The 23566-nt window shown below is 45.2% G+C and overlaps 1 protein-coding gene across 3 annotated transcripts in view; it reads right to left on the bottom strand.

Annotated features, from left to right (window-relative positions):
- The window catches only part of CAMKK1 (calcium/calmodulin dependent protein kinase kinase 1), a 52375-nt gene that overhangs the window by 14888 nt on the left and 13921 nt on the right, over positions 1–23566 (bottom strand). For all 3 annotated transcript variants that reach the window (XM_010721802.3, XM_003211680.4, XM_019621915.2), the window contains exons 3-9: positions 20306–20353; positions 19198–19251; positions 12706–12757; positions 12005–12138; positions 11404–11440; positions 8955–8976; positions 7758–7846 (exon numbers count right to left, since the gene is read on the bottom strand). In XM_010721802.3, the coding sequence (XP_010720104.1) occupies positions 7758–7846; positions 8955–8976; positions 11404–11440; positions 12005–12138; positions 12706–12757; positions 19198–19251; positions 20306–20353 (436 nt within the window). The remainder of the gene's footprint in view (positions 1–7757; positions 7847–8954; positions 8977–11403; positions 11441–12004; positions 12139–12705; positions 12758–19197; positions 19252–20305; positions 20354–23566) is intronic.

Genomic DNA, 23566 nt, shown 5'->3' with positions numbered 1-23566 from the left:
TCTCTGTGTGAGCAGCACATGGCCCTGCCTGGGCCCCTCCACAGGTCTCCTGCAGCTCTGCCACCCTGCTCCACCACCACTTGTTAGCAAAGCCCTGCTGAGCAAATCACTTATTTCTGTTCAGACCTTTGCTGTCTTCAGGAGGACAAACTAGCCTTTTTCCCCACAGCATGCAACCATGATGCCTTTTCAAAAATGCTCCTCAATTCATATACCATGGGTTATGCAGGGTTTAAGTAGGCTTTCCTCTTCAGAAGCAAATGCCTGGGAAATGTCTGCCTATGTTAACAGCCAGTGAAAACCAAGAAGGAACTGAGAGCAGTGCTAGGAAAAGAAAAATGAGGGATTGTTCCCTAGCCTTTTTTAAAAAAGGGTGTCTTTTACTGCATAGCCTTCTGGAAACCTCAGAGCTCCAGCAGATTAATACCAACTTGCTAAAAGCCCATTTAAAAGCTGCATATATAAAATTTTCACAATGCACTAACACATCCTGCTATTTACTGAGGCTGATGTTGAATTATACTTGATTAAAAACAGAGTCCCATTCCCATTCAAGGGCAAAAGCAATCCATATGGTGCTACTGCAGAGTCTGTTTAGTATTACTTTCACATTACCCCCGTAGCAAAGAAATGATTTAACGCTCTCCCAAGGAAGCTGCTGCACCACCATCCAGAGCTTAAAAGAGAGGCTGCTCTTTGAAGCAAGCCTCCCCACTGATCTGCAGAGCACTTAGAGTGAGCCAGAGGAAATGGATGCAGTGCACTGTACAACAGAATCACCTCCCATCCCATGCTTAGCTCATTCCAGGGGGTACTGTTCAGTGGCTGGGGGTAAGGATCCCAGGCTGATTTTCCCAGCTCTGTTCACTACCTTGACGCTGTTCTTCTACTGCATCCAACGAACCTCATCCACTGGAATATGCAGCTGGACAAGCCCTCTCAGAAGAGCCTGGTGAAGAGATGGGAGTTCAGCTTCCTTACTGGTTTGCGGTAGAGATGCTCAACCTTTTTAGCCAGGACAGCAGTGTTACAGAATAACTCAGGCCCAAGGCTGCCTTCTACACCTGCCATCCAAACCACATGAGCACAGCACAGTCACAGACGACACTTAAAGAATGGCTTCCTGCTGTGGCTACACGTGTGGCAACGTTCAAGGGACCACTGGCAAAGTTGGGAATGGGATGCATACTGCAAGTTCTGCTAAAATGACCTGCAGAGCCTGTGCTCAGGGCTGCTTCCTGCCTCCAGAACAACTGCTTACATAACTCCTCAAATAAAACAAAAATCAAACTGCTCGATCTTTCATAAAAGGTTCTTATGCATCTCTCTGATCTACCCCATCAGATAATTACTCTTACATACAGTACTCTTTGTTCATTTATCAGCAACACACACAACTACATTAAAGAAAGCCACAAGAGAGCACACAACAGGCTGGGAGCTCATTCAGTCCCCACCATGGACTTGTGTTCAAGTCCGGCTGCATCATGTCAGCATGAGGCCTGAGGAAAGCACATCTGCCATGAGCCAGAAGAGCCCAAAGCCATCTGTGTCACTGACACTGGACAGCCTCCACCCCTGGCTTACAACACAGTCAATATTCTTCAGAAGAGACAAGCCTGTGTTGACTTTGTTGATTTATTTGCTTATCTTTTAAGATAATGGAGACTATATTCACATATTGATGATTGAACAGATTAAGTCTTATCTCAGGAAAGCCAGCCTTTGATCAGCATATCAGGTACTTTGTTACTGCTCCAGTTTAGCACACTGGGATTCCAAGCTCCACTGGCACTTGTACAGGTAGAGAAGTGATTCTGTAAAGGTAACTTCCCAATGCCTTTAGCAGTGTATCACAACTTTCCTTTGAGCTCAACAGTTTATGCAGATGAGCTCAGCATTCCTCTGCACAGGGAACCAGAATTGCTACCCTTAGCCTCCCTAAAAAACTGCAATAGGGAAATCATGCATTTTCTGTGGAGAATGCAGGAAAAAAGTGTTTTTTTCCTTTGTCACACTGACAATTCTTTCAGCTTCTCATGAGCCAGAAGGGATACCAAGTTTGCAGGTACACAGCAGAAGGGACGGCCTCTGTGTTTCATCCAGACTGTACATGTCAGCAGGGTTTTCTCTTGGGTCAAGCTCGTGCTTGCTCTGTGCTAAGTGACTGCTCCTGGCTACTGTCAGAGCTAAGCTACCTGCTCAGACAGCCCTTTCACTTGCTTACTCTTACACATTATTTAAGCTCTTACTAAACAAAACCACTTAAGCTCTTACTAAACAAATCCACTCCTGTTCCAATCCTAACCAGCACCTGCCTGGCATATCCCTCCTGCTTTTTTATGTGTTAGACTTCCTCATAACTCTCCTGCAGCTTCCACCACTGGGGGAGAGTTTCAGGTATCTGTTCATTGTATTGAACCAATTGTCAGGTCACAAGAAAAACATCCCTTACCAACAGCAATGGAAGAAAACCCTCCCTTCACCCGATACTGATTTCCACTGTTTATCTGCCAAAGTGAAATAGCATCATGCCAAACACACCATCACTCAGCAAACCCATTTACTGTGCAATTAGAAACTATCAGTTACCTCTCAGTCAGTGCAGAAGGAAACTTAAATAGTGTCATGAAACCAAACCTGTATTATCTCCACAACCAAGGTATCAGAACAGAACAGTAAATAAGGCACAGCAGAACACCTGCCTTTGTCCAAAAATCCTGCATGTTTTCCTTGGGGGGAAGGAAGCATGATAAGTGTTTTCAGCCACATTTTTAACTCCAAAATACAGTTGTGCTGTCATTAATTAGGCCTGGGGGACTCCACGATTCCTAGCTTTTTCTAACAGATGCTCAAAGGGATGGAAGGACACTTTGCAACAATGACGTAGATAAGGACTCTGTAGCCTCCAAAATACAGCCCTAAATTACAATGCAATAGACATCTTTAAAAGCAGGGGCAGCACAGACAGAGCATGACTGTGCCTGGTCACCCCTTCTGTCAGCTGAAGCCTCCAGGACCAGATTCAAACCTAGATGGAAACTGCTTCCCACACCATGTAAACAGATGCTGGAAATTGACAAAAGCTTAAAAAGGAACTGAACATATTAATGGAAAAAAAAAAAACCATCAGGGGCTATTAGATTAACAAAAAAAGCCTGTGGCTAAGAAAATGCCTGAGTTACTGACCCTGGAAGCACAGCTAAAACACCTGCCTGGCTGAGTACAGGTCCTGAGTGTTGGGCACCTCAGCTCACTCTGCACAGCTGCTTGGCCCCGCAGAGGAGCACCCCACTCACCCTCCAGTTTTTAAGGTTGATTCCTGGCTTGGCTGCTGATTCCTTTGATGACTTGCTTCCTGGCACATCCATTTCTTCTGACTGCCATTGGGAAAGCAATGCTTGCCTTACTAGAAAGAAGACTGAAGTTTAAATAACCCCAGATAAACACTACGAGAGACAAATTACAAGTAGAAAGGAAAGTAATTGCAAATATCCCCAATTCAGAGGCACTTAAGTACATGCTTCAGTTAACGACATGGATAATCCAGCAAAACTTTTCTACCCAAAACATTTAAGTACCTTCTTACATCACCATCCCAGTGGTACTCACAACACACTGCCTCCCCACTTCATGAGGGCACACTCAACACCAGTAGTACTGCAGAAGTCTTGCAAGCAGAAGGAAAAGCACTTCCCTTTGCAGAGCCCATTTCACTACAGGACGTGAATTAAAGTGTGTGATTAAATGACTCCCAAAGCAGTTCACACAGAGCCTAGGCTTAAGACACACACAAAACCAAAGAGGTGAACTAGTAATATTACCATACTCTCTCTCCAAATGCTTCTCTCCAGGTCAGTGCTCCTTGCAGGCAAGCATCGTGGATAACAAGTACAGCTTATCCCCCACTGACACACAGTGCCTGTGGACCCTCTGCCATCACCCATAATTTTAAAGGTCACCTTTAATGTGGGGACATTTCCCATCTGTTTGGCTACTGCAGCCACTTCACTTTGTACCTCTGTTTGCAGAGTGCACACATGGACCTGGATTAACACCTTGCAGGCTCTGACAGGAATCCACTTTGCAACTTCTAATTTAATAGAACCCAACCAGCAATGATGCATTTGCCGCTGCGATGACTGTGAGCTTCAAGCAGCTGCATGGTTATTGAGTCTCCCAAATTACATAACAATTATGTATGCTTCCATTAAAATTACCTTGCAATCTCTAGATTGCCTGGCAACACTTTTCCTTCAGTGTGCATAAATGGTGCACTTTCCCCCTGTAATTACATAATAATTGCCATGCATTTACCCAGCAGTTCTGAGAGAACACCATTTTTAACTTTCATTTGCTAATAAAATAAGTGCTTACTCAATAACCCAAAATAAAGCATCCTATTGTTCCCGCTGTTGTGAGTGCTTGGGCATCCTATAATTTATTGCCCCATTTCATTGTCTTTGCCAAGGACAACAAGAACTTTTCTTTTTTTTTTACTGTCTTGTAAGCTAAACTTTCTTCTGAGCAAGACCTGTTACCTACTGCAAGTGCCAGCATCATCCAGCACAGCAGAGCCTGCATCTCCCAGCTGAGGCATACAGGTTCTGCAATAGTGCGAATACTGATGAGAATATAAAAAGCTGCAGTCTTTGCCCTTCAGACTCTACTGAAAAGCAGTCTTAAGCTTCCCATCCCTATTCATATATAGCTTTCAGCTGACTGCTTTTTGGTAGCTTCTAGCACGGAATTCTCTGGATTGTCACAAAAGAGCAAACAGTGATTTCATTTCCCATCAGCTGCTACTTTTCCCATTGATGTCAGATAAACAAAATGAGGTGCCACTGTATTTCGGTGAAGATGGACCAGGACCTGCAAACCACATTCCTCTGCCTTGGCAAGGGCCATCAACACTCATCAGAAAACAGCAAGAACTGGTCTCCATTTGAAACCTGGTGATACACCTTCAACGAAAGCTTTAGGAAAGCGAGGGGCCAACCCTGACCCTCAGAGTGCTGAGCTTGCAGGGGCCACTTGAGATTGAGTGAAATGAAGGCAGATGTGGCTCAAGGCACTTCAGCAGCATGAAATATTCCTTTCATGTTTGACACAGCTACAGGTTGGACCTTTGAAAGTACATTTGAAACAATTCCTTCCTTCCTATTTTCTTCCTGATGTTGTAACAGCTGGGAGAATGTCACCTCAAATGACACAGGGATGTGACACAGCTCCATTTTGCAAATATCTGATGTTTCTTTCTTTGCACAATGCTCACCGGCCATGGCTGACAAACACTTGATCAGATGTGTTTGCCCCTCCCTGCTGGCTGCTCTGCCTTTAGATTTGCCACTGAAACTACGTGCCCATACTGTCAAAAAAGCCAGGATTTTAAAAAGGTCCCACATCTAAGAGATCTCAAGCTAACTTAGATTGATCTCTCAGAACTGGGCACAACAGTTGTCAGGTGAACACAACAAAAACTTCAAGGACCACACAGATAAGCTGCTAGATGAGAGCAAAGAATGTACCAGAGGCCAACCCACCCCAGGAGCCCACCTCCTGTCAGGGTCAATAGCTTGGAGAAAAGCATTAGGCAGATAGATGCAAAACATACAGTACACACTCCCAAAGACAAACTGCCTGCATTCTCATATAACAGCCCCTGATACTCCTTTCTTCTAGAAATTTGTCAAGTCCTTTCTGAGTCCATTAACTTCAAGTACTTGCCATCTCTTTCAGCAATTAATGTCACAGTTAATTACCTTCCTCCTTTTTAAAACTTGCCACTTGATTATTTTGTTTGCTACTCCTCAGTTCTTTCTGTTGTTCGCCTCTTCTCAGGCACACAGGATAAGTCATATCCCGTGTTAATTTTCAAAACTGAAGTGCTTTATTTCATCTCTCTGTACAGGATCATTCTGATCACCTTCTTTAGATTTTTCTCTAGAGAGTGGTTTCTGAGGCAGGCAGTGCCGAACTGTATACAGCATTTAAGATATTATTCCCTGGTATTCAAGAGCTCTTATGGATCCAAACAATTGCATAATGATATTTTCTACTTTATTCCATTCCCAGTAATCACTAAATCCTGTTAACTTTGTTGACTAGGCAATGGCATTTACAAGAAAACTATCCAGAATGAGAACTGAGTGAGAACAGCTCATTTAGAGCCTGTCACGATGTACATATTTTTAGTGCTGTTTCTCCCCCTCATACAATATCTGTATTTGGCAACAAGGATTTTTATCTGCCTTTTTATCATACCATCACTCACTATCATGCCATCTCCTTTCCAGTCAGTTCTAATGATGACTACTCTTGAACAACTAATTGTCATCACCACCTCTCATACTGCAATCTATTTCTGGGCATTTAGGGATACATAAAACAAACCCAGGCCACATTATGGACTCCTGTTTAACAGCACAAGTGACCTTTCCCCACTGTAAAAGCTGTGTTCCTACTTTCCTGATCACTGTCTAGTTGTTAATATAAAAGAGGCCAGCCAACCAAAAATACTTTCTTTATGAGCTTCTGTTAACAAATCTAATCAACAGCAGTTTGACAATCCAAGCACACTGTAGCAAAAGGATCACCTTATCTACATTTTTGTTGACTCCTCTGGAACACTATCAGATCAGTGAGGCATGAATTCCCTCTGAAAAAGCTGTATTGACTCTTACTCCTCTTATTCAGCCATTCAATCATGGCCAATTCTTTAGCACACCAGTGTTCAGAGACACCAGTTAATAACAAGATCACTAACCACTGTGGAAGGCCACCTATAACAAGGACAGCAGAATCAAAATGCCAAATGCTGCTCACCAGCATCCGACAAACTGCTGGTACACAAGCAGTTACCAGATGACTTGTGGTTATATCTCTCAGATGATACTGTGCAACATGGGTCCCTGGCAGCAGTAGGGACATGAAGAGATCCAGAGCAAAGAGCAACCATGAGAAGAAAAGCAGAGACCTGTTAGAAAAGGGAGAGAAGGTCTTAGGCTAGCATGAGTAATCAACAGAGGATCCAAGTTGTGCCTTCTGATGTGAGGATAATGCTGGTACTGAGGCTCAAGAGGAGTGGGAAGGTGCAGTGTAATATGTTCAGAAACAGCACAGAAGTAAGGCCAGCAAGCAGTGCTACACGACATCAAAGCACCAGGGTCTCCGACTCATAACCTCTTGAGTGGTATAGATTTGTATCTGCACCCATAAATCATAGAATCACAAGGTTGGAAACGATCTATAAGATCACCTGGTCCAACCGTCTTTTCATTACCACTGCTACCACAAGCACTAAACCATATCTTGCAGCTCCTCATCCAGATGATGCCCAGCTCTACCAAACTAGCTATTTTCAGAGGCTGCTGTCCCCATGGTTAGTGCTTGCCTTGCTAAGATGGAGACAGCACTCTGTTCCAGCTGAAGCTACTGACTCAGTCTACATCATTACAAATGCTTCTTTGCTAGCTCTGCCATTGCTTTCAAAGACTCTCTGAAAAGTTAAAAAGAGGACAAAATGCAAGCCACTGTTTTCCTAGCGTCCCTTCCACAGAATGCCTGCTTCCAGCATCTGTTATGCAACCTGGGTAAACCTGAGTTGAGCAGGACCGTTATCTGCAACCCTGTCACATGCAATTAGAGAGGATCTCGCTGGCTAAGCTGATACAGCCTACTGATGTTGAGAGGCTTCTCTCCAGTCGAACAGGAGGCTGACATGCACTGCAAAACAGCTATCTTTTGGTGGTACTCACAGTACTCAATGCCCAACACAATGTCTCGGAAGTAGAGCCAGGCCTGATCCTCACTGAATGGCTCATCACTTGGTACCTCCATGACAGCCCTGTAAGGAAGAAGGAGTAACTGAGTTCCTGAGTTCTTTGCAAAATGGCAGCAGCACTCATTACTGAGGTTTTGTGTTTCTGAAATTATTCTGCATCGTTGTGGTCCTATCACTGAGGGCCCGGATCTCAGAAGGTCCAGGACCAACCCTCTACCTGAGCAGAGGCTGCTCCTGGGCATTTCTCTCTTTCCTCCTTGCTGCAATTTGATAGATAACCTTCTTCTCCAATTTCCATCTTTCTGCAACTGCCTTCTCTCCCTCTTTATAAACATTTTTCTGCTGCTGAAACCAGGCAGAAATAACGTGAGCGACAGGACTGGCAGAGCAACTAATGGAGTCTAATTGCCTTCTGCTACAGGCAGGCAGGCTGTGCCTGGTCAAACAGCACATTCCCTGGCCCTGGCCCCAGCTGACTGCAGGAGCTTCCCCCCACACCGCCTCCTACAAACAGCCATCAGCCTGGTCACCAGGGAGACTGGGAGCCTCTCACCAGCAGCTGCTGGTGCTGGCCATCTGCAAGAGGCTTGTTTGTGGGCTAAAGGGAGAAATAAGCTCTTTGGGAATCTCCCCTATCCTGAGCTCAGCTCTCTCCACCTCACTGCAATTCTGCAGGACTGCAGATCCAGCCCAGGTGTAGCAAATAGCAGTGCAGACACCCACCACCACATCACCACACCTGCCATGAAAATGTGCCAACAAAATAGCCTCCCACAATATATTCACACAGAGAGCAATGTAAGGCCATGCATCACAAGTCAGCATTGATGTTATTTTATACTCTTCAGTCTTGAGAGAAAGCTATGGCTGCTACCCCAGCATAACATTCCCTACAAAGAGCTTCTCTTCCAGGCATCTACTGGGGAAATGGCACCAAATTTAGCATCAGGATCAAAACCTGACACCAGGACATTCTCTCTGAGCCCATTATGATCCACTGCACCGTCCCAGGCTGTGACAGCACGAAGGTAACTACAGCTGGCTTGTCTCCTCTGCGCTCGCCTGAAGAGGGTGGTTTGCCCCACTGCGCGCATCAAAACTTCAATTTCACCTAGGAAGCTAATAATAAATACCAAAAATTTCAGCAAAGGATCCCAGAAGGGCTACTCACCCTTTCCTCAGGAGGTCAAACACTGCAAGGAAGGAAATCAAGTCATGAATGAAACAGAAGAGAGAACCAGGCTTATTCATTTTTTAGCACCTATAACAATGCATTCATTCCTACACCTGCAAAATCAATTTATCTCCTTCACCTTTCTTAGTTCCCACACGACAAGAACATCAGGAGGTGCTAAATGAGAATATTCATCTCTTCAGCAAAGACAAATATCCCCACCTCCTGCCAGTTTCAAGGAGGACAGCGAGTAATCTACTAGCCATACTTCTGCTGATCCCAGTGTTAGTCCTTACTGATTTGAGGCCTGCCTCATTCAGTACCTCCACCTCCAGGGAAGGTGTTTGGTGATATTTCTGCTAAATTGCTGATACTGAATGAGGTGCTTTAAGAACACACTGCTCCATTTCTGCTGTGAGCATCAGCAGCACAGCTATGCTGCTATCAGAGAGATAAACGCTCCCTGGGGGGTGTAATTGTAGAGAATTTATTGGCATGAGTTGAGGTTTGGCAGAGTATGAGAGTTTGTGATTTGGGGGTTAAAATGGCAGCTTGTCCCAGCCATGGGTGTTTTGCTGGTCCTTTGGCAGCAATTACTGAGGTTTCATGAAATACTGTTAGGTAGCAATGCTAGGATATGAAGCAACTTGCAGGAAAACAAGGGGGACATTTGAGGTCTCCTAGCTCCAGCCTGGTGCTTGAGACCCTTTGACCTTTGCTGTGTAGACCCTTTGCCCAGCTACACAGCTACCAAAAAGCCAGGCTACAAAACAACAGGGAGCAAAACAGCAGTGGTGATGGGAACAACGCTTATGAGCCAGCTGGAAGCCTGCCTCTGACCCCTTCTGCAGACTAAAGCAGACACTTAATGTCACTCAGCTTCTGCCCTGCAGAAGTCTAAAATGCCCAGCACCACTCTAGGGCCACGTCCATATCTCCAAGAGTGCAGCACGCTCCCATTGGAGGTCTTGGCAGCAGATGTGTAAGGCACAACCAGAACTGCTCTCAGAACAATCTGCCATTATCTGTAAAAGAGCTCTTTCCTCATGAGTTACTAAGGAATTTTTTGCACCTCTGAAGAAATCCCAGCAGATTGTCCCCTGCAAAGCACACACAGACCTGCTTATAGCTGTGACTTTGGTCAGCTGAAGTTACAAATACAAGCCAGCCTGCATCAGCAAATCTTTTCCTCAAGAAAGATTTCCCTGAAGAAGCTGCAGCTTTTGGTAGCATTTCGTTATTCAACCATTTTGTATCATTTCAGGTTGCTCTGATTTCCACCAGTATCCTCAATCCTCTGCTTTGTTCTCACTGAACATGCAGCAGAGGAGATCACTCACAGTTACTGCTAACAATAATTACCAACGAGCAAACTCCACTTTCTCTAGTTACGTTTTGTGGTGCCAATGAGATCAAGACATTCCCCACTTCTCCTACAGCTATTGCTGCCATTTCCAGGACTGATTATTCTTTTTATTTTCTGTAGCTTTTTTAACTGCCTCATGCATTTATTTTCATGCAATGAGAAACCTTGTTCCCTCATCTTTTCCTTTCTCTCCATCCGCAGGAGTTCAGGCCTTAAAACAATGCCCTTGGTTGTCTTAACTAGCATCTGCCTTGCTGCCACCTTTGGGATGCTGCCAGAATGTCCACAGGGCTCCAGCAGACAGGGAAGAGCAGCCTCTCAAAGGCAAATAGCTTCATTTGCTAGGCACAGACTCCTTGCACAGGCAGCTTCAAAGCATCCCATAATTATTTTTATGAGAAGCAGCCTTTAAGCCTATCTCATCAGGAAACACTACAGAGTAGAGATGTAACTCCACCAGATGTCCTCGTCTCTGAGGATGCTGCACCCTGGTGCTTTCCCTGTCTCTCTGGATTCTGCTCAAAACAGAGCACTTCCTAGATGGAAGAAAAAATGGATGCAAACTTCCCACCCTTTGCATAAATGCACTACTACCTCTCAGTCTGGATGCCCAAGGCATGGGTTGGGCTAAGCAGCCAAAGACAGCAGTGCTGCTACCTTAGGAGGTCCCAACACTCATCAGGGAGGTGAACGCTGAGGTCACAAGGAGCACCTTGAGATAACTTCCTTGAATCACTACCACAGTCCAAAGTCTACAGGAAACTAGAGAGATGAATCTCATACTGGGAGTACAAGAAACCTTCCTGCACCCTTCCCTTCTTTCCTGGCTCTGGAATTGGAACCCGCATATATAAAGAAGAGGCCAGAGCAGCTGTCACATCTTTTTAGTGTCCTTATGGTTAAGGAGATGGGTGCAACTCTGCTGGAACACATGGCTACCTTACCTTAAGGGGACTGCCATTTGAGGAAAACTAATTCTGCTAAGTTGGTACAAGTTCCCTCCCAGGTTCTGGTACAAGTTATTTGCACCACTAAGCCTAAAGTTCAGAAAGTTCTGTTAGCATATAGTGATTCACATACCCATGTATAAGTTGTCTTCTGCAGGATCATCAAGGACCTGTAGTTGAAAACAGAAATGAGAGAAGAAAGAACAGTAGGGAAAGTCATTTTTAATCAAATAGCATTTCACTGCTCCCTATACACTATGCTAAGCTGCAAAGCACTAAGAAAGAGTTACACTGATATTCAGAGATTCTTGGGGGGAATGGTGGTGTTGGTGTTGGAGGACACAAGACACGTTTTCCAACTTCTCCCCGTATTTGTAGAAACTCTTACCAATAAAAAGGCACTGCTTATCCTGGTCTGGTATTAGCCAATATTGAAAATGGCAATGAAGCATTTGTCCACCTTCCCATGCTTGTCTATGCACAAGTTTCATTGGTCAAAGCTTGCTGCTGTTTCTACCAGCACATCCAGCTGCCTTCACTTGGGCACTAGGCCAAAGCCCAGAGTGTGTCAGTTTGTCACATACAACTAGTGCGATCTTATTTAAGATAAACAATTCTTAAACAATTGTTTTAAAACAATTTCAGCTGAAGTAAGAGCAGTTGAAGAAAGGTCCTCTTGTCACAGTACAAACCAGACTTGTTTCAGTGTAGCTTAGGGTGGAGAAGTAGCTCACCTCTATCAGTTTAACAACGTTGACATGGTCCAGTTTCTTTAATATGGCTATTTCCTGATAGATTCTGTCCAGTGGTGCCATGGTTTTAGACTGCTCTCCAGTAGATGTTTTTGATCCTCTAGGAGGAGGTCGACCTGCAATCACAATAACACAGTGAGGAAGAACTCAGCTTTCAGCATGCAGGAGTGAGCAGCAACTGGAACTTCTGCAGGGTATCTTCGGCTACTCTGGAAAAACTCATCACCTTATTATGATCCCAAAGCATTACAGACTCCACCCTGAAGAGTGATTTCCAAACCACATTTAGGTTTGCTCCAGGCTTCCCAGCCTGGCCTGCCTATCAGATCCCATTGCCCCACCTTTTGGGCAAGGTGCTAATCAAAAGGGACAGAAGAGCCCCTGGGAGGAAGGGGATCTAACCGTACCTAAATCCCAGCACTTAATTAGGTTTTATAGATGATGAACAGGGAGGAGCCAGTACTTCAAAGACTAGAAAATCAAAGTCAGAAACCCAATTACTAAGTGCTTTGAATTTCTTTGTGCTTGGTCTTTCACTACCCACTGCATTTTAACCAGCCCTCCAACTACTTGGGAAACCTTCAAACTAGGTAAAGTTCTGCACTCCTTCCAGGCAACATTTCTATTGAGAGATTTGCCTGGCTGAGGAACAACAAGCAGATCTCAGAATGTGAGATACCCACGTGGAAATCCATACTGCTTCAAGAGCTTCTTTTTGGAGAGGACTTTCATAGCCTGAAAGAAAATGAAAAAGCAGTATTAAAACCAAACAAGAATTCAAGTGCTCACTGCTCTGATGATGGAGCATGGTGGTCATCCTACAGAAAAAATTACTAGTCTTAATTCATTTCAAATAAGATATAGGAAAATTAATCCAATTCCTGCATTTAAGGCCAGAACTTAAGGGAAGAGGTGGATTCCTCAACCAAACACTTATGTAACTTGTTTCTGGACAATGCTATGGCCGTGCTGGAAGTCAGAGAAGTGTCCAGGCTGCTCCACCTTCCTTTCTGCTTTGCCAGAAGGTTTAGGAAGCAGAAGAGCTGGAGTGTCAAAGCCATACAACTAACATCCTTCAACCTCCATCACACACCCAAGATACAGTGAGGACACAGCTCTTTCACCAGCTCTGCCTTGCCTCAGGATGCCTTATGCATTCTCATGGACCATTCTTACACTATAAAGCTTCTTTCAGACTGCCAGAGCAACCAGTAGGATCTTTGGTGTAATCCAGCACGATACCCAAGGCCATTAGTGAGGTACTTCAGAGACACCCATCCCTGCAGCCTCAGCAATGGTGCAGCCATTTCTGTGCATCTTTTCAGCAGTTTCCCTCTCACCTCCCACCCCATCACACACTGGCAAAAGCACAAACCCAGGAAGTGGAAGTATGGGATGGAATCGCTGTAATTTTTTCTGCCATCCAATTGGTATTAACACCATGACAAAAGGCAATGTGAATTTAATAAACAGTCTCTGTACCTCCATCTCATCTGTAAGTTAATAACTTTTCTGAGAGCCACATCCCCAAGTGGCCCAGCAAATAAATTTCCAGGCAAAACTAGCTCTTGGTACAATTTGCTTAGGAAAATAGTCTAAACTCCCTGGTGATAGGACAATTATTCACTCTTTCCCCTAGGATGGGTAGCTACTTCTTTTAATTAAGCATACAAATCTCTAATTCACACCAGAATGACCCCTCTGAAATGTAATTAGCGAAAGACTCTTGCAGGACACAGTCAAAAGCCAAGGAATTCTGTATTACTTCCATGATGGCAGGCTCTGCACACTGCCTGTTATTAGCACATACACCAGGAACAGGTCACCAAAGCCATTCTGGCGAACTCCTTCTCAAGCTGTTTTTACTGGCAACAATGCTGCTGTGTGCCCCAAAGTCCTCACCCACACTCACACTACAGCCAGGTTCACAGCTCACTGAAAGGATTGTTATTTTTGGTACTGATCCAGAGAAATCCTTTGGATTTGCACCCGTGTAATTGAGAAGAGAACCTGGCTCAGCTCAGTGAGGCTCTCAATCCTGCCTGACAGCTCCTGAGCCAATGGAAATGACAGCATTGAGAGACAGGCTCAAAAGGACTTATCTTTCAGTTAGCACAATGCTGTCTCCAATACAGGCAGCCAAATGATTCACAGTCTACTGAAAAGTGATCCAAGATATGCACAACCACATCCAAGGATGGTCAGGACCAAGCCCAGAGGACTTCTTGCATCCCTTACTTTTATCTCTCCATGAGGCAAGTTGGTAGGAAAAATGTACCAAAGGGCTTTATATACTTATTTATCTTTCAACAGCACCAGCCTGAGAATAGAAGGCCCCTGTTGCCCCAGCCCCACCCTGAGACCTCTGCCTTCTGGCAATAAGCTTTAGAGAAAGAAGAAATTGAAGACAACTTGCTGCATAGAACTCCCAAGCTGCATCACAGCTCAAGAAACTGAACTATGGCTACAGCTGTGCCCGCATCAGCCCAGTCCTGGCTGGGGGCAGCTCTGGGGAGGGCGAGATGGAAGCAGTGAGGGACAGACAGGAGCAATAGTGAAGAAGAAAGGCTGAGAACAAGAGCTTCTGAGGTCACCCAGCCTCTCTAAAGGATACTATGAAGGGCCATGGGGAAACAAGTGGGAGTTTCTTAATGTAGGTACATTGACTACAAACCACCTCTGCTGTCAGGATACATCTACACCACTTTCAAAGTTGTGGTAGCTGTGGCTACCATACAGGCAGGGCTGGATCAGAAGAGAGGACCTGTTCCACTGAACTTCCAAACACAAACGTGGAATGAAAAACAAACTTCATCACGCAAAAGGTCAGAGCTGCTTAATTATCACAAAAGCGGAGCTGAGAACACATGGCAGTGAAGCTGCACTGTAATTACAGAATGAGGCTTCCTCAATGTACTGGAGCTGTGCATTACAGGAGCAACACAGAGATGATCCAGCAAATCGCTCCTTCCAGGCTCACATGCAGGAAAGTGCCAAAGGCATTTCTATTTGCAGGCAGAGCTAATTACCCAGATAACGCTTTTTTTGGTAAAGAATCAGCTCAGAGCCAAGCCAAGGGATTTTCCCTTTACACTGCTAAGTACTGCTTCAGCTTCCTCAGGAAAAGAGGAGACCCTCAAAGATCTCCCCTACACACGCCCTTGCACCAACCTTCCTTCCGACTATTCATACAAGGACACGAGCCATGACATTCTTCTGAGAGGCAGTGGGAACTCTGCGTTTCTCTTTGATGCCCATTTATTATTTAAGTCTTCTGCACTCCCCCTAGCAACCTTATAGCTTGAACTCACAGGAAAGTGTTTTTGTGAGGACATTAAGGGAGGAGATCTCAGATTTATGCAGAGGAGGAACCTGGGACACAGCAGCCTTCACAACAGTGAGGCCTCGAACTCAACGTCCTGTTTGTGCTAAAGACAATGTCTGTTATTTGGGGGATGGAACAGTGACAAAACAGACTGAGCCAAGGGAATCTATCAGCTGTGCCTTGTGATATCCTCGCAATACTTGGAATATAATTTTATTTGGTAACAGGAGGACTTGCGTGGAAAAGGACCCAATCCCATGCAAGAGCAGAAAACCATACACAGCCCAGACCCACAGCTCCCAGGGGACAGGGAAATGGCTCAAAGCCTGGCTACTAACCACCTAAATCCTCTGCTAGAGCATGATCCAGCACCGTGGGAGTGCTGAGAGGATCACAGCACATTCCCAGCCCTCCTCCACCTGTCCTCTCTGACAATGGCACCCTTAGATAAAGCGGCTAAGCGGCTCTGCCAGGAGAGAGGAATGCTGTGAGGTGAAAGAAAAGCCTTACCCAGACAGGCTTAGCTGCCACATCCCAAAATCCTGCTTCCACTTTTACTAGGGGTGATCCTGCATTCACAACAGTAAGACTTGCTGGTGACCATCTTTCACTCAGCAGTAACACTTTATACAGCTCTGAGTTCATCAGCTCAGAAGGGACCTCTCCCCACCCTGAAACTTGGGAGCAAACAGCCCTGATACAAAGACTGTTAGGTATATACAGGTAGACAGCCTGATAACACAAATCTTGTTTCACAGGAAACCAGATTAAAAAAGGGGGAAAAAGCAACTCACTGACAACCTACAATGCTATTGCTTTTGTCCAAAACTAGTGTAACAAATGGCCATCATAACCACTTTTCTCTGTGAGCTGATTTAGAGATTGAAAACAGGAAGGAGACATGACCTGAGGCATCACAGAATCAAATTCCATCAGCACAATGACTCCAAATTACATCTCCACCTGGACACATTTGCCTTTGCTTTTTATTTGCTGCTCTTTCAACAGAACTTGGCTTCTTTTTTTTCTTTTTACCCCTGCTCACTGTCAAAGCATTTCCTGCAAATTGTGACACTGAAACCTTCCCAGATGCAAAGGGCTCCTTGGCAGAGCCTTGCAAATATCGCTTTAGCAGCTCCACATGCTGCTGCAGTGGCAGAGGCAGCTTTCTGTACCCAGCTCTGTAGCTGAAGGGTCACTTCCTTGGAGGGAGCACCAGTCACATGCTTGGTACTAGAAGTTCAGTTTCCCCAGGCTGAAATGCTCCCTGCATCCGCCGATGTAAATAAACACGATTTCACAGCCCTTCACAGCACTGCTGTTGTTCACAGCAACAAAGGATAAAGCTCTTGGAAGCACTTGCTCATCTTTAATGGAAGGAAAAACAATCCACAAAATAAATACATCTCCACATTTTCCCCAAATGTGATGATCAGCTTTTCTTTCTGTAAGAGCTTTTCCTAATTCTAGGTCATGCCCAAAATTCATTCAAGCAAGAGAAATCTCTCCGTTCACTTTGTCAGAGATTCAATTCCTGATACCTGCACTTGTGAGAAGATGTTGCAAAAGGCCCTGTGTTTCAGAAAGAATCAGATGTGTCTTGCTCTGAATTATACTCCACAACAAATTTTTCTGCTTTAAGATTTGCTCCTTTTTATTGCAGCACTCCAGCTCAAGGAAAATAAAGCATGCAGAAACACCCTAGTCTCTCCCATATGCTGACATTCACAGCAGTGAAACAGTGGTGACAGTCCTGATGCTTCTGCTCTGATTCCACCTCTGCCACTATCGCATCTCTCACATCTCCCAGGATCAGCTTCAGCCTCAGAGCCCTCGTTCTGTTTCAGCCCCTGAGTTAACTCCCCAACAGCAAAGGAGAACTGAAGAGTGCATCCCTGCAATCCTGGGTTTGTGCATCCTGTCTCTCTTGGGCTAGCAAGGCTGAATCAGAGGTGTCCTGACATCAGAGCCACTTTAAGGCATCTGCCTAGATTAGGAAACAAAATGGAGATTAAGCAGGGATTAACTAACACACAGCAGGCTAACCTAGACATAGGCTTTCACTTTTAACTTTGATTTGGCCAGCTAAACCTATATCCAAGGTGTTCACCTGCAGCCAAAACATGGACAAAGATGACAGTACACAACGCCAACTTACACTGACCTCTTACCTGCTGAGGTGTGACAACTGCCCTGCCTGCTCAGAGCAGCCAGAGCACAGCATCAGGATTTCCATCACAAAAAGAAAAAATATGCTCAGACTGAAATACAGTGTGATGCATTCCCTACTTCGTGCTGCTGGCCCTGGCACTCCCCTAGGCTGATGGGACAAGATGCATCAGGGGAGCCACAGCTGGTACTGCTGTTCTCTGCAGAGCTAAACTGTGTTGCTCCGGGACATGGGGGAAGCATTCAGAGAGCAGCAGAGAAAGGGAGCCCTCAGAAACAGCAACCGCTCCAGTGTGGTGGGTGAGTCAGCCTGCAAAGCACAAGGGATGGAAAGAATTGCAGTTCCTTTGCTTGGCCGGCTTCAGGGCACCTTCTCCAGATTTTTGTCTCATCTCTTCCATCCTTCAAGGTACTTCTCCCTTTAGTTTCATACCCTCTGGTAGAGAGGAAGGGCTAGGGATATTAACAGGCATGCAACTCCCACACAATCTCTCTAATCTCGTATGCCACTTCTAAATCCAAGAACCAAAGAAAGAAAACTAGCGGGGCTGACCACAGTCACTCTCTCACCACCACAGGAGTGAGTACACTTTACATTTCCATAAAACACTCCTATTCCCTTCTGCACTGCACCAATACGAGTCTGTCAGGGCACTCTGATGGCTCCATTCCCAATCACACAGGGCTGCTCCATTGCAGCAGGGAAAACAAGATTGCCATGTGCTTGCCCTGCACTGTCCCATTGCTGAACAGGGCACAAAGCAGCATCTGCACTGCTGGGCCAGACTGACAAGGCTGCCTGGAAGGCAGCTGGGTTTGAGTTTCACAGCACTGCAACACTGGGCCCTTCCTAGCAGACACCTGTCATTCAACAAACTGCTCAAAGCAAGCTGCTTTCCACAAGCCTTCAGGCACATCCACACAAGAAGGCAGTTTTCCTTTTGCCAGCTGCCCAGCTCCTGCTTGCAGCCCAAACAAAATTAACAGTTTTCACAAGTGGGTTTTGCAGGAATCCCAGCTTGAACATTTAGGATTTGCCTGCTTCTGAAAAGGGAGTGACAGACAAGGAGGCTTTAGCATATACAACCTTTCTGTATCTAAACCCTCTAATTCTGGCTTCAGCTCAGCAAAACATTTAAAAGCCAAAGCTTGCCCTCTGCACTGCATCCTACACCTGTTTAGTCTACAGAGAGGCATCCTGCAAGGAAAGAAAGATGCAGCAGAGCCAGACACGGCCAAGCTGAGCCATGCCATTCAGCATTTCCAATAAACCCTTGTGTTTCCTTAAAGAACAGGCATGCTCATTACAGGTCGCTCTTCCAATGCAGAGCAGGTGCTGACTACCACCACCCACACATGCCTTTCATTTCAAGCAACCTGCTTCATAGCCAGACAGTGTCAGGACAAATCACCAATATGCTTCCTGCCTGCAAGGCCCTTGTCTGTTACATAATGCAGCCCACCTGATTCCCTCTCACCACAACACATAGGCACGCAAGCAGATGCACAGACAACTGCGTATCACTCCATGCCCAGCAGGGATGTTTGTATCCTTGCATGCCACTCAAATCAGAAATGCATGTGCTAAAAGCAGAAAGGAAAGGGGGGGACATAGCTCTCACAGGTGCAAAATGAAATGAGGAGCAGTGGAGACAGTGTGGAGAGAAGGAGAGAGACTTACATAATACTTGTCATCATCCTTGTTGTAGGCCAGCTTCACAACACCATAGGAACCCTGAAAATAACCACAAATTGCAGTCAGTTCAGCAGCTTTGCCTGGTCTCCTTGCTGCTCAGGACTGGTAGTATGTAGCCCTTTATGTTCTGGCATGTGCTGAGGATTAACACTGACTGGTGGAGTTGTGTGTCAGCCCATCACCTCCTGCCCCAACACCAAGCCATTGTGCCTGACCTACGTCAAACACGGCTGGGGAAGGGAGAGAATAACGTGAGCAGAATTTCTTGTGAAAGTTTGTATGCTTTGCGTGGATACCTTTCTGCACTTCCGAGCAAGACCATTTTCAGCCACAAACCCCTTCATCTCTTTAGAGTGAATGAACTTCAGGGAGGACCAACAGCCTGCCTTCCTCCAACAGCTTGTTGGATTGTTGCTATATCCACAGCTCCAGTGACAGCCTGAAGCCAAACTCCATCGAATCCTCTTGCTTTGGAGAAGAGTTTGGGCTAATAAAGCTTCTGGTGAAAGTCTGCAGCATGATATGCATTCAACTACAACCACCAACTGCCAAAGTAGGTACAGCTTCCAGAAAGCATAATTGCTTGTGGATCCATCTGCAGTGATGGCAGATGTCCAAACATGCAGGTGTCTGAACTGCTCAACAACCCAGACCTCTAAATAACTTTGGAGAAATCTATTCTGAATCATTGTGCAGCATTTAAATATGGACTACAATTAAACTAGCAGTTCATTCATAGAAATGAAAACTTAAGCTAGTGCTGGCATGGACCAAACACCTGCCCTCCTTCTTTTTTCCTTCCCCTGATGGTTGTATTTACGCATTAAAACCATTTAGTTTACATTTGGCAAGCAAACATCTTGAAAAGAAGCCAACTTAACCACCTCTAGAGGAAAGGACCTTGAACAAAACTTACCCAAACTAGTAAGGCAAAACAGAAAACAAACAAAAAAACCCCGAAGTGAACCAAACACAAGTTCCAAGAAGTCTTGGCCAGTAAGACCTCCCAGGCTAGCATAGTCTTTTGACCTGTACTTTGTGTGTGCGCACGCATGCAGGTCTCTTATGACAAACAGCAGCTCCAGGAACATACCTTGCCTATTTCACTCTGCAGCTTGTACTGGTTTAATTGCACACAGTCCTGTGGATCAAAAGGAGAACATAATTAAAGTATTGGTAAAAAGGAAATTGTTTGATTCAGTGTCAAACAGAGGCAGAGCACTGACAGCCAAAGACTAGATCTTATTTAAACCACTGTAAGTTACACTGTAAGCACTACTTTGCTTGTTCTGTAAAGACAGCTCATAACAAAGTAATTATGAGCTGAGTTCTGACTGGGTGCAGTGGCTCCAACAGCACATTTACCCCCCAAAGCACCAGCACTGGTCCAGGCTCAGCCTGATGAGCCTGCCAGCAGCACTTGGCCCTTTACATTTCCTGACTGCATCAGACTACAATGTTCAACACCAACCCCAACTCCACAGAGGCATGTGGCTCTCACAGATGACCATCCAGGCACCCATGTCAGCCCCAGCAGAGCTGCAGGAACAAAACCATCCCTGGCATCAACCTGGCAGAGGCTTTGACCCTCCATGGGCTGCCTGTGACAACTGCAGCCCCAGCAGACTCACGGATTGGTCTTTGAGGAGAAAATACAGAGCCAAACTCCTCTGCTGTATTCTGCACAGGGTTGTACTCTGTGAGCAGAAGAACACAACTCTGACACGCACACTGGCAACAAAAGCTTGGTATCCAGAGACAGTGGGCTGCTGCAGCCTCCTTGACTTCCCTAGGAAGTGAGTCTGAAGGTCACGCTGCCCTTCCAGCAGCTTATACTGAAAGGGTAAGATGTTGAACAAGGGGATTATGTACAGTATTAAAAGATTCTCATGAGTTTGTCCGTCTCAGAAAAAAAAAATATGCAAAAAAACCCCCACAGAGTGCTGGCAGTGCTTCTCCAAAAATTAAGACGAAATTCCATTCTGATGGAGCCAAAGTGTCTGTATTTTCTTAAGCCTGTCCTGCACATGTCCCATGACAGCACACATACCATCTCACACACCAGCACAGTGAGCCACAGCTCAGGGCACCAGGATCTTTCAGTACTAAGGACCTGAGCACATGGGGGTGCAGAGGCATCACCCCTTGTCCCCACTACAGCACTGCCATGCCCCCATCCCCAAGGTGAGTGCAGCACGACTCTGCAGAGCTCAGAAGAAATGCTGACTGTTCTCAGCTCACTATTTTGCAAATATTTATTCAAGGAGAGATTCTGGGGATGCTGCAGAGTTGTGGCTTTTATTTTTTTTTGGTACCTTGGAGCAGACTTAACATACAGCATTTAACTGCATTGCAGGGGACAGCACAGCCCTAAGAGTGAAAGAAGCAGAGAGTTTCTGTCCCATGTGGATGAAATATGCTGAGCCATAGACAGGACGTGCTTCTCCACACAGCATTTTAAAAACAACAGCTCTCTCCCTGGGACTGCCAAACACTAAAGCAGGCTGGCAACCCACTTCTAGCCTCCACACTAGGCACTCTGTGAACAAAGCTGACACCAAGCATGCAGATAGGTGGATTAGACTTCCCACAAGCCTCAAAATACCACAATCTGCAGCAGCACAGCAAAAGGGGTGCCAGATGTCTTCAGTACATTTGAAGGAACAGACAAATGTTACAGCTCCCCAGTAAAAGCAATACTAGCTTACAGATGAAGATGCATTAGAGCACTGATGCAGCATATGACAATTCTGGTACTTCCCCCAGCATGAGCCAGAAAGACTTTCCAATGCAAGTGAGCATCAAAGTGAAGGAGAATAAAGAAATGGGGAAATCATGACTTTTTAGCTCACAGTGGTTTGTCAGGAATACAAAGAATGACTTAAATCTCCATCTTGTTTCCAGTGAAGAAAGTTTTTTCCACCACCCTAACAAGAAAAAAGAGCCAACAGTGAGTAATGGAGCCACAGAAGTGCATTAACTCTATTGATAGCAAGGCACATAAAATCTTACCAACAGCAAAACCCAATCAATTAGAACTAGGAGCAACAAGAGAGGAGAGCACGACCCAGCAAAAGACAAGATATGAAGGATCAGATCACTGAAATGTATAGAAGAAAATAAACTCATTGCATTTTAAAAGAAACTCCTTTTCAAAAATAAGGCAGCGTATAGAACCCAAGGTACAGACACCTTAGGGACAAATTCCCAGGAAAGCATTAAGTCAGCAGATTCACTTCCCAGTGAAGCTTTGCACTGTAGTGATTTACACAGATTAAGAAGGAGAGGCAACACCAAGACAAGGGCCGAGGGAAAGCTGATGTCAGGGCACAGCTTGCTCACAGCCAGAGATCCAGCTCTGCAGCACAGCCTGCCATGCTCCCTCACTGCAGCACAGCTTCTGGACCTGATTCACTCCCACACTGCTCTGCATTCAGATAACTGCTAGTTAAAAAGCTTCTGTGGTGCTCTGGGCACTTGTGCTCAACTCAGCAAAAATTCAAACCAGCCTGTAGGTGCTTTTTTACCTCATTTTTTTCCCCCTTTCTTGCAGAAAGGCTGTAATTCACAGGTCTGGTGACTCCTGCCACACGTCACTGCAGACTGGCAGCTTTTTTATTATGTTATTATTTGGTTCTCCTGCAAGAGATGGGATAGTTGTACTATTTCTTATCAAACACAAACACTGATCTCTGGGTCAAGTCTTTATTATTTTTATTTTTTTAAGATAACACTGTACAATTCTCTTGATTTCATCAGGCCAATGTTCTGCAACTGCTGATAATGTTTCTTACTGTTTGTACTTAACGAGAAGTGTCAGTAAATTAGACTGCTGCATCCATCTAAGCATGCAGTAATTTTTCCACCTTAAGAAGCAGATGCTCATTTGTCTGTCCAAGGTATTACTCAAAAAGAAAGAGAGGAGAGGCCAGAGACACAAGCAATACAAAAAGTGGTTTAAAAAATCATAAATTACAATGCAGTCCAGGCCCAAATCCATAAATCCTGCTGCCATCACTGTGTGACAGGAGCTTGGAGAAATGGCAAACTGAGCCTTTGCTGCCCAAAGGTACACTGGGGTGGAAATGAAGAAAAAGAGCTTATTTCCAAAAGAAGACATTTCCAAAAATAATTAGGGCAGCCATGTATACATACATTGGGAAATATTCTACCCCTGAAAGGAAGCCAAATTCACCAATCTCAAAATAGCTATGAGTTTCATCAATTTAGAGATATGCTTTGCAGAGAAAACATGGGAAAGAAAACCGGGAACTTCAAGTCACTAATGAAGACAGTGCCGTTTTCAAACCCTCCCCCAGCTGAAAGGGGAAGCGAAAGCAGTTCTAAAAACAGA

This window comes from Meleagris gallopavo, chromosome 21 (assembly GCF_000146605.3).
Source record: "Meleagris gallopavo isolate NT-WF06-2002-E0010 breed Aviagen turkey brand Nicholas breeding stock chromosome 21, Turkey_5.1, whole genome shotgun sequence".
NCBI lineage: Eukaryota > Metazoa > Chordata > Aves > Galliformes > Phasianidae > Meleagris > Meleagris gallopavo.
Note: the sequence above shows the minus strand (reverse complement) of the source record. Positions and strands in the feature narration are given on the sequence as shown.